Source organism: Acinonyx jubatus, chromosome E1 (genome assembly GCF_027475565.1).
Source record: "Acinonyx jubatus isolate Ajub_Pintada_27869175 chromosome E1, VMU_Ajub_asm_v1.0, whole genome shotgun sequence".
Lineage (NCBI taxonomy): Eukaryota > Metazoa > Chordata > Mammalia > Carnivora > Felidae > Acinonyx > Acinonyx jubatus.
The window spans coordinates 12,188,868-12,206,494 of NC_069397.1; the positions used below are offsets into that span (position 1 = coordinate 12,188,868).

Genomic DNA, 17,627 nt, shown 5'->3' on the forward strand with positions numbered 1-17,627 from the left:
CGTGTCTTCTCCCTCCCTCGGATGGTGAGTTTCTTGTGTGCTAGAGCTGTGTCTGCTGTATCCTTGTACCCAGCAGTACCCTACACGGAGTGAGCAGTCCATAAGCATTTGTTGAACGGACGCAAAGGAAAGAGGAAGTAAGAAAACGAGGTGCTTTTCTCCACAAAGGTACCTTTGATCCAGGCGGATGCCTGGCCGGTACTCTTCCGAGCACTTACAATATACTTCAGGACTTAGGCCTGGGCTCGAAGCAGCTGAACCCACAGGCTGCTGGGCTCTCATTGTGTGATCCACCACCCGCTCCTGGGTAGGTTAATGGTGGGGGCTGTCACCTCCCATTTCACCTTACAGATCCTACGGTTCAACCCAGAAACGTCGCAGACCATGTGGCGCCATGGCTGATGGGGCTGCACGCGGGCGGTAAGGGTGCAGATAGCTTTTCATAGATCCTTAGACAGAAATTTGGAGAATCACACGTGTTTTCAAAAGCCAGAAATACCTTCTCCACGGCGGAAAGGCTCAAAGCTGCAAAATGGCCGATGCTGCAGTTTTGAGCCCCCAAGACGATTCCGTTTCCTTCCTGGGAGGAACCTTGAGATCAAAGCTTATTTGTCCGCCTCAAAGAGGGATGTGACCACCTCAAATATACAAACACACCCAGAAATCCACGGCCTCTGTTTATCTGCATCTCTGTGCTAGGGCAACAGGGGAAGGGCCAACTGACCAACGCCTCGTTCTAGGGCAGGTGGAATTGCTTTGTGAAACTGTGTCTTTAAGGGAAGACAAAGAACCGAAGATATCCACCCTCCTGACCAGAGTTATTTACACACAATTCTAAAAAGAGGAGCTTAAAGGGTAGGGTAGCTGGCAAGAAGGTAAGAACGGCACAGACAGCTCACAGCACAGCCGCCTCCCGGGAGAAAATGGAAGCTTGGAAGGGCAGCCCGCGCCAAGATGTCTCCTCCCGCGCCAGCGCACCGCTCGCGGGCGCCACCTGCTGGAAGAGTTCGGAACACACCCTTCTTCGGGCCCTGCTTTCCTGATGGACGAGGCTGGTAACCCCCCGGCCGCAGGGCAAAGCGTTTGTCCCCTGCCTGGTATTCAACAAGGTCGTCAGTTTTAAGACTTCTGGCTCTATGGCCCTGGGAGCCCACAGAGTCACAGAGAGACGCTGACGGGAGAAAGATGTCGCTCCTCATACTATCTACCCTCCCGTCCCCACACCACCTCTAGGGCAGCAGTCAGATTTCCCCATGAATTCTGGAATTGTAAACCACACACGTGCATCACATTTTACTAAAATCAGTGATTAGTTAAAGGGAGACTGAAAAAATATTCCATAACTGTTGTGATCCCATTTGGGGAATTTTTTGTTTTTTAATTTTTTGAACACACCGGGAAGTTCAGAAAGTGGAAGCCCTGGGGTTGAGTACAGAGGAGAAAGGCAAGTGAGACTACCTCTCATCGAATCAGGATTGACACGTTGCAGCCATTGAATAGATATGTTTTGATTCACACGAAACCCAAACGGTTCTGGTGAACTAAAATGGAATTGGTTTTGAGGCAGGGTGTGTGTGTGTGTGTGTGTGTGTGTGTGTGTGTTGCAGGGAGGTGCTTTAGCGTCCGGGGCCCAGAATCAGAGAACTCAGTCCCTGGACTAGAAGAGAAGACCGCTGGAGAGCTGTGCTCTCTCACTGGAAAAGCTAAGTGGCATAACTATTTCCAGGGATGTGCCCTGGAGTAAGACTCCCCAGGTTCAAACTCCGGTGTCTGAAGGTTGTTTTTTCCATTTGACGTTAGCACATTGTCTGACACACAGATGTCTTTGACAGGAGTAGAGGTATTTGGTGGAAATAATGGTGTGGAAGGAATGTTTTTCAAAGTTAATGTGCCCTTGCCATGACTCATCTAGTGCTGTTCCATAGAACTCTCTGAGAGGGTAGAAAAGTTCTGTATCTGTGAACACTTGAAATGTAGCTGGTGTGACCGAGGAACTGAATTTTTCATTTTATTTTAATTGATTTACATTTAAATAGCCACGTGTACTTAGTGGTTACTGTATTGGACAGTGCAGTTTTAGCCCCAAATGCCACCAGCTTCCTGTGGAAAAATCAATTGTATGAAAATGTTTTTCCATCTGACACTCAGCCTTTCATGAATGTTCCTCTTGAATGGTATATCTGATTAAAATTTTGAAGAAACACAGTGTCGGTATTATTAGTTGGAATAGGCTATAGGATCCTACGGGAATTTTTACTTAAAAAGTTTTATATCCAGGGCACCTGGGTGGCTCAGTCAGTTAAGTGTCTGACTTTGGCTCAGGTCATGATCTCGCGGTCTATGAGTTCGAGCCCCACGTCGGGCTCTGTGCTAACAGCTCAGAGCCTGGAGCCTGCTTCAGACTCTGTGTCTCCCCCTCTCTCTGCTCCTCCCCTGCTCATGCTCTGTCTCTCTCTGTCTCAAAAATAAATAAACATTAAAAAAATAATGTTTCTTATAGATCCTTCCTCCCAGGGAAGAAATATAGGCTTTCTTATTTCCGACGGTCACAATCTCTCTTCAGCAGCCACCAGCCCTTGCTTTTCTCATAAGTTTCAGTGAGTAGCAATAAAACTCCCCTTCCTGCCAGGAAGAGGAACATTTCCCAGGAACCACAAACAATAGAACATGTTGTACGTGTTCCAGCTTTCTGCTTTCTGTTCTTAGACGGGCAACGTTAAAAAGTGCATTGCCTTTCTTCTGCTACCACTTCCCAGTTGTCCTTCTGACCATTTAGTATCTTTGGCATAACATTTACACACACAAGTTCATCTCCAAGGGGGAGAGGTCATATGATAACTGCAAACTACCAATTCAATCCCAAGTGCTTTGGGAAGGTGGTGGTCTTTCCTTGCAGCTCAATTCGGTGGAGGAGTTATGGAAGGGTCCTTTGTATCTCCCCCAGCCTTCAAGTAGCATCATACAAAGCACAAATCAGAAGGAAACATTATATATATACACATATACATATATATGTGTGTGTGTGTGTGTGTGTGTGTGTTTTGAGAGAGCAAGTTGGGAAGGGGCAGAGAGAGAGGGGGACAGAGGATCTGAAGGGTGCCCTGAGGTGCCCCAAAGGAACCGATTATATTTTAAAAAATCCATGGGGTGGGGGGGAAGGGGTCATGTTAGAGTTCATGTCACTAATAGAAAATTTCTCCTTAGAGCTATACAAAATCTGTGTGATTACCATTGAAACATTTTTTTTTCTTTTTCTGCTCTCATCAGAGGAAGATATGGGTATGTATCCTTGTATTCTTGTAACAATTCCACCACTGACAGCAATAAAAACAACAGCCACAATTTACTGAGCACTGACTTATGTGGCACTTTACAGGTGTTATTGCCTTTGGTTTCATACTTTATTATCTTCATTTTAAGATGAAACTGCTGAGGTGTTAAGAAATTCAACATTTGTCGTGTGTGTGTGTGTTTAAATTTTAAACTTTATTTTTTTATTTTTTAAATGTTTATTTTTGAGACAAAGAGTGAGAGAAACAGAGCACGAGTGGAGGAGGGGCAGAGAAAGACGGAGACACAGAATCTGAAGCAGGCTCCAGGGTCTAAGCGGTCAGTCCAGAGCCTGACATGGGGCTCGAACCCACAAACCATGAGATCATGACCTGAGCCAAATCATGCAGTGTAGAGCATGATTATAGTACAACATCAAAACTAGGAACCTGACAGTGCATGTGTGTTTGTGTGCGTGTGTGCAGTTCTGTGTCATAGGAGTAGATTCATGTAACCACCGGTGCATTCAAGATACAGAATTATTCTATCACCACAGGGATCTCCTACTAGCACTTTATAGTCAAAATCATTCCCCTTTCTCCCATTCTTTTTTTTTTTAAAGATTTTTAAAATTTTTTTAATTATTTTTGAGAGAGAGAGAGAGACAAGAGAATGAGCAGGGGAGGGGCAGAGAGAGAGAGGGAGACACAGAACCCAAAGCAGGCTCCAGGGTCTAAGTTGTCAGCACAGAGCCCGATGCAGGACTCGAACTCATGGACTATGAGAGCATGACCTGAGCTGAAGTCGGGTGCTTAACCAACTGAGCCACCCAGGCGCCTCCCCCTCCTAGCTTTCTCCCATTCTTAACTAACCCTGGCAACCACTAATCTGTCATTCCAAGAATTAATGTTATATAAATGGAATCATGAGTAGGTGACCTCTTGAGGTTGGCTTTTTTCACTCAGCATTATACTCCTGAGAGTCAGTCAAATTATTGCATGAATCAACAGGTCATTCTTTTCCCTTGTTATGTATTATTCCATGGTGTGGATATACCATAGTGTGTTTAACCATGAGGGCATTTTGGTTGGTTCCAGTTTTTGTCTATCACAAATAAAGCATCTATGAACAATTGCATTCAGGTTTTCATCTTTCCGTAAATTTCTATTTCTCTGGGATCAACGTAATTACTAGGTTTTATGTTCAGTTTTTTGTTTTGTTTTGAGAAACTATCAAACTGTTTTCAGGAGTGGCTGTACCATTTTACATTCCCATCAGCAGTGTATGAGAAATCCACTTTAATTTCTTCTGTATGTCCTTTATTTCCTTGCCTTACCTTATTGCACTGGCTAGAACATCTAGTACTAGATTAAATAGCATCACTGAAGTTGAATGTCCTTGTCTTGCCCAATTTTAGAGGGAAAGCTTTGGTCTTTATTAGGTATAAGGGCAGCTGTGGGTTTTTCATAGATGCTGTTAATCTGATTGAGAGTTTCCTTTTATTCCTAGTTTGTTGAATTTTTTTTAATCATTAATGGGTATTTGATTTTGTTAAAATATTTTTCTGCGCCAATTGAAATGATAATATTTTATTTTCTTCATTAACCTCTTATGGATTGCATTGATTTTCAAATATTGAAATAGCCTTGCATCCCTGGGATAAACTTCACTTGATTATGATGCAGGATTTATGTTATATGTTATGTTATGTATATGGATATAATATATGGATATATTTGGATATTTGGATATTATATATGGATATAATGTATTTGGATATATATGGATATATTTGGATATAATATATTTGGATAATATATATGGATATAATATCCATAAATGGATATTATATAACATAAATGTAATTCTTTTTACATATTGCTGAATTGCTAGTGTTTTGCTGAGAAGTGTTCCCTCTATATTTATGAGGGATGCTGGTCTATAGGTTTCTTTTTTTTTCTGTTTTTTTTTTTTGTTGTTGTTGTTGTTGTTTTTCTCTTTTGGTACTGTTTCTGTCTGGTTTTGGTATCAGGTTAATACAGACTGACTTCACAGAATGAGTTAGGAAGTGTTCCCTCCTCCTCTATTCTCTGGAAGAGATTTGTAGACTGGTATTACTTCTTTAAATGGTTGGTATAGCTCTCCAATTAAACTATCAGGGCCTGGACATTTCATCTTTGGCAGGCTTTTAATTATTTCTTTAATAGTTAACAGGCTATTCAACGTTTCTATTTCATATTGGGTGAGTTATAGTAGTTTGTACTTTTCAAGAAATTGGTCCATTTCATCTAAGTTGTCAAATCTATATGTATAAGTTGCTTTACTACTCCCTTATTATCCTTCTGATGTCTGTGGGTCTGTAGTGATACCCCGCTTCATTACTGATATTAGTAATTTGTGTCTTCCCTCCTTTTTCTCAGTCTTGCTAGAAGTTTATCAATTTTATTTATCTTTTGAAAGAACTAGCTTTTTGTTTCATTAATTTTCTCCACTGCTTTAAAATTTCACTGATTCTGGGGCGCCTGGGTGGCTCAGTCGGTTAAGCGTCCGACTTTGGCTCAGGTCATGAACTCGCAGTTTGTGAGTTCGAGCCCTGCATCAGGCTCTGTACTGACAGCTTGGAGCCTGCTTCGGATTCTGTGTCTCCCTCTCTCTCTGCCCCTCCCCTGCTCATGCTCTGTCTCTGTCTCTCAAAAATAAGTAAGTGTTAAAAAATTAAAAATAAAATAAAATAAAATAAAATAAAATTTCATTGATTCCTGGAGCACCAGGGTGACTCAGTCAGTTAAGCATCTGATTCTTGTTCTCAGCTCAGGTCATGATCTCACAGTTGTGAGACTGAGCCCTGCATCGGTCTCCATACTGAGCATGGATCCTGCTTGGGATTCTCTCTCCCTCTCCCTCTGCCCCTCCCCTGCTCACACTTTCCCTCTCTCTCAAAATAAGTAAATAAGCATGGTTTAAAAAGAAAATGAAATATTATTGGTTTCTGCTTTGTTATTTTCTCCTGCTTGCTTTGGGGTTATTTTGCTTTTTTTTTTCTAATTTATTTTTAGCTTGTTTGCTCTGACACTGTTCCCTTTTCTAACGTAAGCACAGTGTTATCCCTCTCAGCACCACCTTGGCTGTGTCCCACAGGTTTTCATATATTGTATTCTCATTTTCGGTCATTTCAATTTATTTAATTTATTTTTTTTACTCTATATAATTTCAATTCTTTTAAATTTGTGGAGGTGTTTTCTTTTTATGGCCCAGAATACAGTCTATCTTGGCCCATGTTCTGTGAATGCTTAAAAAGAATGTGTTTTCTGTTGTTATGGGGCGATGGTCTACACATGTTGATTAAATTCTGTTGGTTGATGGAATTGTGGAGCTCCTTCATGACATGTGGCATGGGAGTTGGCCTTGTTGAGGCCACTTGCTGAGCAGTGGTACAGGTCCTGACTCTTCATCTAGTTCCCTCTAAGACCACCCCAGAAAGGAAGGAGGGGGTACCTCCTCACCATCAAGAGGGGGTGGACGTTCAGGTTCCCCACATGGAACCATAACACCACATTGGGTGAGAGCCTTCTGCTCAATGGAAATGAAAGTCCAGCTCTCCACTTGGCCTTCTCTGACATCACATCAGCAGAGGGAGGAAAGCGGTAGTGGTGTCCCTTTATTGCTTACCTTGAGAAGAAGCCTAAGCTTTCCACTTAAGTTTTTTCTGGCAGGAGTGGGTGTGAGGCTAAAGTATTTTTCAGAGGTTTTGGCTGGAGTAGAGCCATTGTTGAAATTTTCTGTCTTCCAAAGCTGCCCCTTTCCTGGTATTTCTAGTTAGAGACAGCAGCAGTCTTTCCTTGGGGGCTTTGTCTTTGCACGTGGGCATTTCTAGGTTGCCTGCCCCTCTGGTACCAGTCTGGGGTAATGAGGCAAAACCAAAAACAAACCCCAGGGACTCACCACCGTGTTGTTCCTCAGGTCCCAAGGTCCCTAGCCAGTCTGCCTTCTCTCCACTTTTCAGACACTGTTTATGCTTTTTAAATATATATTGTCCAGCGTTTTTAGTGGCTCTTATCAAGAGGAATAGTGTGTCTATTCTGTCTTCCTAGAAAGTCCCTGTCCCATTTTCATTGAAAGCCATGGTGCTGTGCTAGCCTGGGGTCTATTTGTATAACATCCTGGCTGGGAAGTTAGAGTTCTTCACTTGCATTTGACAGAAGATCCAACTCAAATTGGCTATAAAAACATTGGAATTTATTTTCTTGCTTCCAGAATGACTCCAAGCAGGACTGAAGTGTATGAAGGGATGGATGATGGCTTGGAAAATTAACCCTAGAAAACTGGCTCAGTCTTGCAGTAAGGGCTCAGGATCATATTGGGTTTATTACTGGGACATTTGCACTTTCTGAACTAGCCAGTAGGAGTCTAGAGTTTCCAGAAGAGTGGGCAGGGGACAGGCGGGTCTACAAATTCCTGTGAAAATATCTAAGGAAAGCATATTATACATATTATTTGAAAAGATTAGCTAACATTTAGTTAAAAACATAATTTCCTGTTTCTAGATTGTCTGAGTACTTGTGAGGCTCCCCATGAAATTATTAGTTGATGAAAATGAATAAAAGCAATGCACAGAGCAGTATCTACAGTATGCTGTTTGTACAAGGGACAGTGGGGAGAATGCTGAATGTATACGTAATTGCTTGATTATGCATGAGAGCTATGGAAAGACAAACACATCTCGTGGCATTGTTACCTAGTGGGAAGAGAACCGGGTACCTGGAGAACAGGAAGGGAGACTTCTCAACTTATACACTGTTGCCATCTCTTGAGTTTTGAGCTATGAGAATTCTCAGCTTCTCTCTCAACATCCTCTTTTCCACAGTTCCACTTCAAACAAATTCAGATCTTTTAAAAAATCTACTTGCAAGAACTACTTATATCTTGTGAATAAAAATCATTTTCAGATATATGTATTGCAAATATCTTCTCCACTCTATTGCTTGCACTGTACTCTCTTTTGTCTTAAGTTTCCATGTCTTACATTTAAGGACGCAGCTTATCAGCCTTTCCCTTTCGGGTTGGTACTTTTCCGTGTCCTGCTAAAAAGGATCTCCCCGTCCCACGGTCACAGTATCACGCTGTTGTTTTCTAGAGTTGTACCTTTCACAGTTAGGTGTAGTCTTGAATTATTTTTTTGGTCCGAGGTAGAGGTCAAGGCTCATTACCCGCCCCCCACTCCCGGGCTGTCATTCAAGTGATCTAGCACTATTTACCTAAAGTAACTTTCCTATTGCATTACGGTGGCTCCTTTGTGGGGGAAAAAAACGCGACTACAAATCTGTGGGTTTGTTTCTAGCCTCTCCTTTTCCAGTGATCTTTTCATTTATCTTTGCTGTTTTAGTTATGTCTTTATAGTTCATAATAAGTCTTGATAACTGTAGCAGATATTCTCCACTGTCCCGACCACGCCCTCCACCCCCGACCCCAACACGCTAACCGAGAGAGCGCTCGAAACACAAACCACGACCTTCCGAATTTCCCTCCAGAAGATGGAAGGAAGGCAATTACGTACGCTTCGCCTCTCTGACCTCAGAGTCCGGCGGATCCTGCCTGCACCTTGAGGGAGGCAGCCCGACACGCATGCGCAGCCTGAAGGCCGGGATTGGACAGAGCCGCATGGGCTGGGCGAGGGAGGTCTCGCGTCGCTTCCGAGGCGGGAGGATGAACTTGATTGACCATGGTCACTGAGGCGACCAGGTAGGGGGCTAGGGAGGAAGCGACCCTGGTGGCGAGGGGCGGAGGGGCGCGCCCGGAGCTGAGGCGCGCGGGCCTATCCTGAGTCCAGTGCTCTCTGGGCCCCGGGCGAGGGGGAGGGAAGCGGGCGTGGAGGCCGCGGACCCCGAGGGGCCTCTGGCTGCCCGCCGCCCCTCATTCTGAAGGAAGGCTCGGCTTATACTGGCACTTATACTGGAGTTCCGCCTCTGGCACTTTCTCTCTGGGCCGCCGGCGCCTTCGCGGAGGTCCCAGCGGCGGTGTGTGCGGCCGGAAAGGGCTGTGGTGAGGCCGCGGACCCGCCCGGGCTTCGCCGAGCGCTAGGCGTGCGCCCCCGGCTCGGGCCTGTCCCTTTCCCGGATTCCGCACCCACGGACGTGGCGCCGCGCGGCAGGGCTCAAGCCCTGGAGGCTGGTGGCGCTGGAGCCTGGTGTTAGAGACCCAGGGTTAGCCGGGGAGATCCCGTTTTTCGCACGGCAGGGGACTCTCTTACTTCTCTTACTCGTCCAATCCTTGTCCTGACGCATCCTGACTGTGCACCTTAGGGCAGATGTCTTAAACTCTTGGCGCCTGTGTACTCAGCTGTAATTTTGGGAATAATACGCCCATATTCGTGAGGTTGTTGTGAAATGTAAATGAGATTGCCTGTAGAATGTCCCCCCCCCCCCCCCCGCCCGCCCGCCAGTGTCTGGCACATAGTAGTTACCCAATGAATGGTACCTGTAGAATTCTCTTTTAAGTTCCCTTTGGTATAGTGATTTGAGAGTTGAGAAGTTACTTTTGGTGTAACTTCTGAGCTTCATATATACCTGTGTTTAGTGAGCTAATAATTGATTCTTGCAGTGGAATTACCGGGAAGTGCTTTTCACGTCCTCCGATCGGTATGGAGGTGGGGGTGGGGGCAGGGTTGGTGGTGAGGAGAACCAAGAGGAAGTCAGTTTCTAAAGAAGTGGCAGGTGGAAAAAGGGATCCTTAGCTTGACGATCCAGAGATAAAATTAGTAAAATGATCGAATTCTTCAGCAGGATAGGGAGGGGAACTAGCTTTTTGAACACCCACGTAAATGTTTTCTGTTGTAGATATCTTACTCCTCACCGCAAAAGAGTAAAGTGGGTGGTCTCTTCATATGCTTTCAGTGAAGTTATGCAACAAATAAGTGGAGGAGGCAGGGTTTTACAACTAGGCCTCTGTGTTAAATCTAGTCATTCTGGTCCGGGGGTTGCCTTTGAAGAGGTCCTTGTTAAAGAAGTTATATTCAAAAGGTAGTCTGGAGCCTTGTCATAATATAGTTTTATGAACATACAGATGTCCCCCAACTTTTCCCCAGGGTAGCTTTTTATTTCTCCTGAGGCTTATGATGGGAAGGAGTGGAGATGGGAGGAAGAAGCAGGGTCATGACTGGGCCTTGGTCGGGGGTGATCAGTAAGACTGAGTGCTCCTTCTTGCGGGGATTTTTCTGGGATGGCATTCTGCTGTCCCCCAAAACGATATGATGAGGCTTCCAGATTAACAGTTGATGAGAGTTTATGTAGTCCCAATAGGGGTTCTTTTAAAAGGAGGCATTATAAAAATGGATATGCATAAATTACATTTTGCTGAATTAATCTTTTTCAGTAGACAGAAGACCACCTGATTTGTTCCATTGTTTTCCTTTGCAACATTTGAAGCTTCATTAGAATCATTCCTTTTATTCCTGGGTGAGGGGGTTTCTTTTATTGTAGCAAACGCAGGACTTTGGAAAAAAACCATATTTATAGCATTGAAAAGGATCTTTGTTGTGATTTTTTTCTGGATTGTAGATTGATTAGGAACCTGGTAGAAACACTAAAACAGTAGTTACCATATGTTTATTTTATGGCACATACTGAGCCATTTACCTAAGAGGGAAGTACTATTTTAGTTCCATTTTTACAGATGAAGAAATTGAGGCTCAGAGAAGTCAAGTGATGTGTTTAAATTTGGAGACTCTAAGAGAGAACAGAAATAATGTTTAAGGGGGGGGTCTCTTAGGGTTACTCGGATGCCAGACAATATAAGAACGAAGGGACATTTTCTCATGAAGGCATGGAGTTTCCTACTGGGAGAGAAGGGCACTTATCTCAAAGGCAAAAGCCTGGTGTTTTATCTGCATGTTCTGGGCCAACGTCAGCACAGCTGGACTGTGGTCCTTTAGACTTTGAAGCCCAGGTCTGGAACCTACTGCCTTGCAGTAATGGGTTGCTGATGGGCTTTGCTTTGAAAGAGGCCGACACTGTACACAGGAGTGTGCAAGGCATATAGATGCCTGATCACTTCACATCCAAAAAGATTCCTGGCTTTATAAACAGATCTATTTACGCTCTTTTTTTTTCTTTTTTAAATATTTTTTAATTTACATCCAAGTTAGTTAGCATATAGTGCAATAATGATTTCAGAAGCAGATTCTTTAATGCCCCTTACCCATTTAGCCCATCCCCCTTTCTTTTCTTTTTTATTTAAAATTGTTTTCTAGATTTTTAAAAGTCTTAATTCCAGTATAGTTAACATACAGTGTTATATTGACTTCAGGTGTATGATACAGTGATCCAACAATTCTATATATTACTCGGGGCTCATAAGGTAAGTGTACTCTTAGTTCCCTTCACCTATTTCACACCTCTCCCGCATACACCTCCCCTCTGGTAACCATCTGTTTGTTCTCTATAGAGTCCGTGTTTTGTTCTCTCTCTCTCTCTCTCTCTCTCTCTCTCTCTCAGTTTGTTTATTTATTCTGAGAGAAGGAGAGAGCAACCATGATTGGGGAGTGGCAGAGAGGGAGAATCCCAAGCAGGCTTTGCGCTGTCCACACAGAGCTGGACTTTGGGCTTGAACTCACAAACCGTGAGACCGTGACCTGAGCTAAAACCAAGAGTCAGACGCTTAACTGACTGAGCCACCCAGGCACAGCATTCGTTTGTTTCTCTTTTTCTCCTTTGTATGTTTGTTTTGTTTGAAACAAACAAAAACATGGTGTCTTTTTCTGACTTATTTTGTTTAGCATTGTACTCTAGCTCCATTCGTGTTGTTGCAAATGGCACGACTCCATTCTTTTTTATGGCTGGATAACACCCCATTGTATATATATACCACATCTTTATCCCTTCATCTCTTGATGGACACTTGGGCTGCTTCCATAATTTGGCTATTGTAAATAATGTTGCAATAAACATAGGGGTGCATATATCCTTTTGAATTCGTGTTTTCATAGATTTTGAGTAAATAGCCAGTAATGTGATTACTGGATCATAGGGTAGTTCTGTTTTTAATTTTTTGAGGAACCTCCATGCTGTTTTCCACAGTGGCTGCATTGCACCAGTTTGCATTCCCACCAACAGTGCAAGAGGGTTTTCTTTTTCTTCATATCCTCACCAACACTTGTTGTTTCTTGTGTTTTGATCTTAGCCATTCTGACAGGTGTGAGGTAACATCTCATTGTAGTTTTGATTTGCATTTCCCTGATGATGAGTGATGTTGAATATCTTTTCATGACTCTGTTGGCCTTCTGGATGTCTTCGGAGAAATGTTTGCTCATGTCTTCTGCCCATCCTTTAATTGGGCTATTGGTTTTTTGGGTGTTGTGTTTTATAAATTCTTTGTATATTTGGATACTGACCCTTTATCAGATATGTCATTTGCAAATACCTTCTCCCATTCAGTAGGTTGTCTTTTAGTTGTGTTGATTGTTTCCTTCACTGTGCAGAAGGTTTTTATTTTGATGTAGTTACAATAGTTATTTTTGTTTTTGTTTCCTTTGCCTCAGGAGACATATCTTGAAGGAAGTTGCCGTGGCTGATGTCAAAGAAGTTATTGCCTGTGCTCTCTTCTTCAGAGTTGTTTTAGATAATACGTTCCTATAGTATACTTAAAATATTGTATTCAGACTTGCCACTATATGTTTGTATAAAGGAGCCGTGTTTGTGTTTTAGTCAAGAGCATGGAATGAATGTACCTTCCCTAACATATGCATTCCTCTCTTTCTCCATGCTTTAAGAATAATAATAGTTAACATTCATTGAGTGTTATGTGCCAGAGTTTATGCTAAGCATTTTATTGAATTATTCACTTCTCGCAATAATCCTATAAAGTAGGGACAGTTATTTTTATTTATAGAGGAAGAAATGGGCTCATAGATAGTAAGAAATTTATACAAGGGCACAGAGCTAGTAAGGGCAGAGCCAACTCAATGTACTCCAAAAACTAGTGCTTATCTATGTATTTCATCCATTCCTTCTTTGAGCAGACATTTATTGAATATAGCTACTCTCTACCAGCAGTGTCCTAGGTGTTGGGGATATAGTTATGGTCAAAACAGACACAGTCCTGTTGTTGGGTTGCTTATAAGTCTAACAGTGGAGACGGAAAGAGAATTACAAATTAAATATCAGTTGCAGTTGTAGTACATGCTCTGGAGGACAGTAGAGGGTGCTAGGAGAATGTATAATGGGGCCATTTGGCAGTGGGAGGGAATGAGGAGAGACAGGCAAGGTTTTGCTGAGGAAATATTTAGCTGAGACCTTTAAGGACTGAGTTGGATTACATTGGGCAAAGAGAAGGGTGAAGAGCTACCAGGGAGAGGGAACCTGGATTGGGGAAGGACTGTGGCTCTTGGAGTCAGCAAAAAGGAAGGGCCTCACCATGATGGTGTGGCCCTCCACCCTGTGTTTCTTACAACTCCAAATCCAGCAGGTCGCAATGCCTCGAGAATGGGAGCAGCTTGTGTCTTGTAGTTACTGAAAGACCTGTGTGGCCAAAGGGTGGAGGATGTTGCCCAAGTCAAACACACAAGGGAGGTAAGGGTCTTACCCTAAGAGCAGTATTGCTCCCCAGTCTTGGATTATTTATAGTCAGCTCCACAAACCATATCTACTTTCCAGTTCTGATTGGAGTCCACCCTCCTTCTTCAAACATGTGGTTAGACCTCTGGTTGCCTACAGGATGGATATTGGGGATGAGAGGAGGGATAAACACCTAAATATGAGATGTGATTGGCGTCGGTAATTTGCCCTATAATGCTAAATGAAAACTGAGTGCCAATGTTTTGTTTCATCATATTGTCTTTGGTTTGCAAAATGATTTAACGAACATTTTATAGCCTCACTATGGTCCACACCCTGTGTTAGCCACCTATGGTACAAATATATAAGGACATTCTTTTCCTTCACCGTGCATAATTTACTTAATGTTTATTTGCCTTCCATTTAGGATGCTGCAGTTGTTGTATCAACATTATTTTTGGACATACATTTACTTTGCATTTATTATGTGCTGGGCACTGTGCTATGGATATAGCATGAACAGATAGTCATAGTCTCAGTTGTCATGGAGTTTAAGCTCCCAGTCGGGGCTGGAGGGCAGAGAGAGAGGGAGTCAGGAAGATGAGGTTGAAGAGGTAGCAGGGGTCAGACCATGCAGGCCTCATAGGTCATACCAAGGATTTAGGCTTATCCTAAGAATGGTGGGAAGCCATTGAAAATTTTCAGTCATGAGAGTAGCATCAGTGGGTCTGTGTTATTAAAAGATCACTTTGGCTCCTCAGTGGAGGCAAAAGTCGATGGATTTGAGAACTATTTAAGAGGTAGGATCAATAGTGCTTGATAATATGTTCACTCTGGGGTGAGAAGGGAGAGGGAGGTGTCAGGGCTAATTCTTCATTTTCCGGCTTGTGCTTCCATGATAGGAAACCGTGAAGGAAGAACATGCGTTCAGTCTTGGAAAAGGTGTCTTTGAAATAATCCAAGTGGAGGTGTCACAGAGGCAATGATGTAGGAGTATCTGGCACTCAGATGACAGTAATGGGCTAAATCCCTAACAAACTCTTGTCAGGGAGGAATTTTTTTTTCTTGTATTGTGGTCATCAAGGTTGGGAAAGTGGCAGTAAGGTAGCCCAGTAGAGAGTAGAATTTCTACACGTTTATGTGGGGAAAATAAAATCTGCCTACCTAAGAAATGATCTTCACAAATATGTAATGAAAGAAACGAGTTTTATTACTGAATGAGCATTAACCCAGACTGGGATACATCACAAGTAGTGTGCTAATGAGATTACAAAAACAAAAAAGAAATTCTACCTTTTACAATCCATTACATATAAAGTCTCAAGACGAATGGTAATCTTTAAGAAGACTTGACAGTGGCATTTGATGTACTTGCTTTCATAGTTCATCCTAAATTCAGCTGGTAATTGTGGTCATCTGTACTAATTAATTGCCTTTATCTGAAGGTAAAATAAAACATCTTTGATTTCTTTGGGCAGGTAATAGAGGTGTGTAGGCTAAACTCCTACCCTGATGGGGAGCTGAGGCACTGTCTTCCTAGATATTTACATTTATTTATTTAAAATATAATTTATTGTCAAGTTAGCTAACATACAGTGTATATAGTGTGCTCTTGGTTTCAGGTGTAGATTCCCGTGATTCATCGCTTACATACGACACCCAGTGCTCATCCCAACATGTGCCCTACTCAGTGCCCATCACACATTTTCCCTTCTCCCCTGCTCCCACCATCAACCCTCAGTTTGTTCTCTGTGTTTAAGAGTCTCTGTTTGATACTGTTTTTTCCCCTTCTCTTCCCCATGATCTTCTGTTGAATTTCTCAAAATCCAGATATGAGCGAAAACATATATCTTTCTTGGACTTATTTCACTTAGCATAATATCCTCCAGTTCCATTCACGTTGTTGCAAATGACAAGATTTCATTCTTTCTCATTGCCACGTAGTACTCCATTGTGTATATAAACCACAATTTCTTTGTCCATTCATCAGTTGATGGACATTTGGGCTCTTTCCATGATTTGGCTATTGTTGAAAGTGCTGCTATAAACGTTGGGGTACAAGTGCCCCTGTGAATCAGCACTCCTGTATCCTTTGGATAAATTCCTAGTGGTGCTATTGCTGGGTCGTAGGGTAGTTCTATTTTTAATTTTTTGAGGAACCTTCACACTTTTCCAGAGCGGCTGCACCAGTTTGCATTCCCACCAACAGTGCAAAAGGGTTCCCATTTCTCCACATCCTTGGCAACATCTGTTGTTTCCTGAGTTGTTAATTTTAGCCACTCTGACCAGTGTGAGGTGGTATCTCAATGTGGTTTTGATTTGTATTTCCTTGATGATGAGTGACGTTGAGCATCTTTTCATGTGTCTTTTGGCCATCTGGATGTCTTCTTTGGAAAAGTGTCTATTCATGTCTTCTGCCCATTTCTTCATTGGATTATTTGTTTTTCAGGTGTTGAATTTGGTAAGTTCTTTAAAAGAGATGGCTTCGGGGCGCATGAGTGGCTCAGTCAGTTAGACATCTGATTCTTGATTTGGCTCAGGTCATGATCTTATGGTGAGATTGAGCCCCAAGTGAGCCCCACACTGGGCTCTGTGCTAGTCTGTTTAGGATGCTCCCTCCCTCTCCCCTTCCTTGCTCACACTCTCTAAAATAGAATAGAATAGAATAAAATAAATTAAAATAAAATAAATAAAATAAAATAAAAGGCTTCTAGGACTCTCAGGAAAATTATTCCTGAGTTCTGCAGCTAGCTTATTTAGCCTTTAAAAAGATTTGCATACATATCAAAGGGACAGAAGAAAACTTTATAAATACTAGCTTTTAAAAAAAATGTTCTAAGAAAAAAGAGGGAGAAAAAAATGATCTCGTTCCCTTTTGGCAACAGGGAAAGGTCAGTTTCAAAAATTTACTTATACTTACAGTGCAGTAAAATGTTGGAGTGGAGAACACACAGAAGGGGGATTATTCTGGAGATGACTTTTAAGTGAGTTCCATGTAGTTGAGTATAGGTAGGATGCCCTCAAATGGCCAAATCTAGCCCACAATTTCTTATACATTGATTTAAAGAAAAATGTGGATCTGGGTCCTGCTGGTAGTTTCCGGCCACTACCAGTGGCAGTCCTACCCACTGTTAAAAAACAAAATTCAAGGTAAGTAAAACTTAAAGATCTTATTAGCTTGGGACGCCTGGATGGCTCAGTTGGTTGATCATCTGACTCTTGATTTCAGCTCAGGTCATAACCCCAGGGTTGTGGGATTGAGCCCTGCATCAGGCTCCACGCTGAGCATGGAACCTGCTTAAGATTCTCTCTCTCCCTCAGCTCCTCTGCCCCCTGCTTACTTGCGCGTGCTCTCTCTCTCTCAAAAAAAAAAAAAAAAAAAGTAAAGGTCCTATTAGTTTTATTCAGTGACTCATGAATCAGGCAGCATTGCATCTAGCAGACAGAGAGGAGCTCTGAAGAACTGTACAAAATGAAAAGACTTTTATAAGCAGAAGGGAGTGGGAACAAGGAAGTTATATTAGCAAAAAGTGGTTTGGTTTTGGCAAGGTTACTTTCCTTTAGGGGAGCTAGGGGTCTGTCAGACAAATTACGTCACTAATGTTCACCAGATGATTCCTGATTGGTTTAAGATTCCATTTCTGGCAGAGGCTGAGACTGTAATTAAGACTCGGTTTGGTGATGTGGGGCTTAGCTTACGTGACTCCGTTTTGGGCCTGTTTTCTTATTTTTAACCCCAGTCATCCACATATGAGACCTTTCTTTTGTCGGTAATGTTATGATTTTAATGCAGAAATGAACTCTCCATTA

The 17,627-nt window shown here is 42.6% G+C and overlaps 1 protein-coding gene across 1 annotated transcript in view; it reads left to right on the top strand.

Annotated features, from left to right (window-relative positions):
- Window positions 1–8,887: 8,887 nt before the first annotated feature.
- The window catches only part of DHRS7B (dehydrogenase/reductase 7B), a 60,636-nt gene continuing 51,896 nt past the window's right edge, over window positions 8,888–17,627 (top strand). The window contains exon 1 of the mRNA XM_015079602.3: window positions 8,888–9,009. Within this exon, the coding sequence (XP_014935088.1) occupies window positions 8,990–9,009 (20 nt within the window). The 5' untranslated portion in view covers window positions 8,888–8,989. The remainder of the gene's footprint in view (window positions 9,010–17,627) is intronic.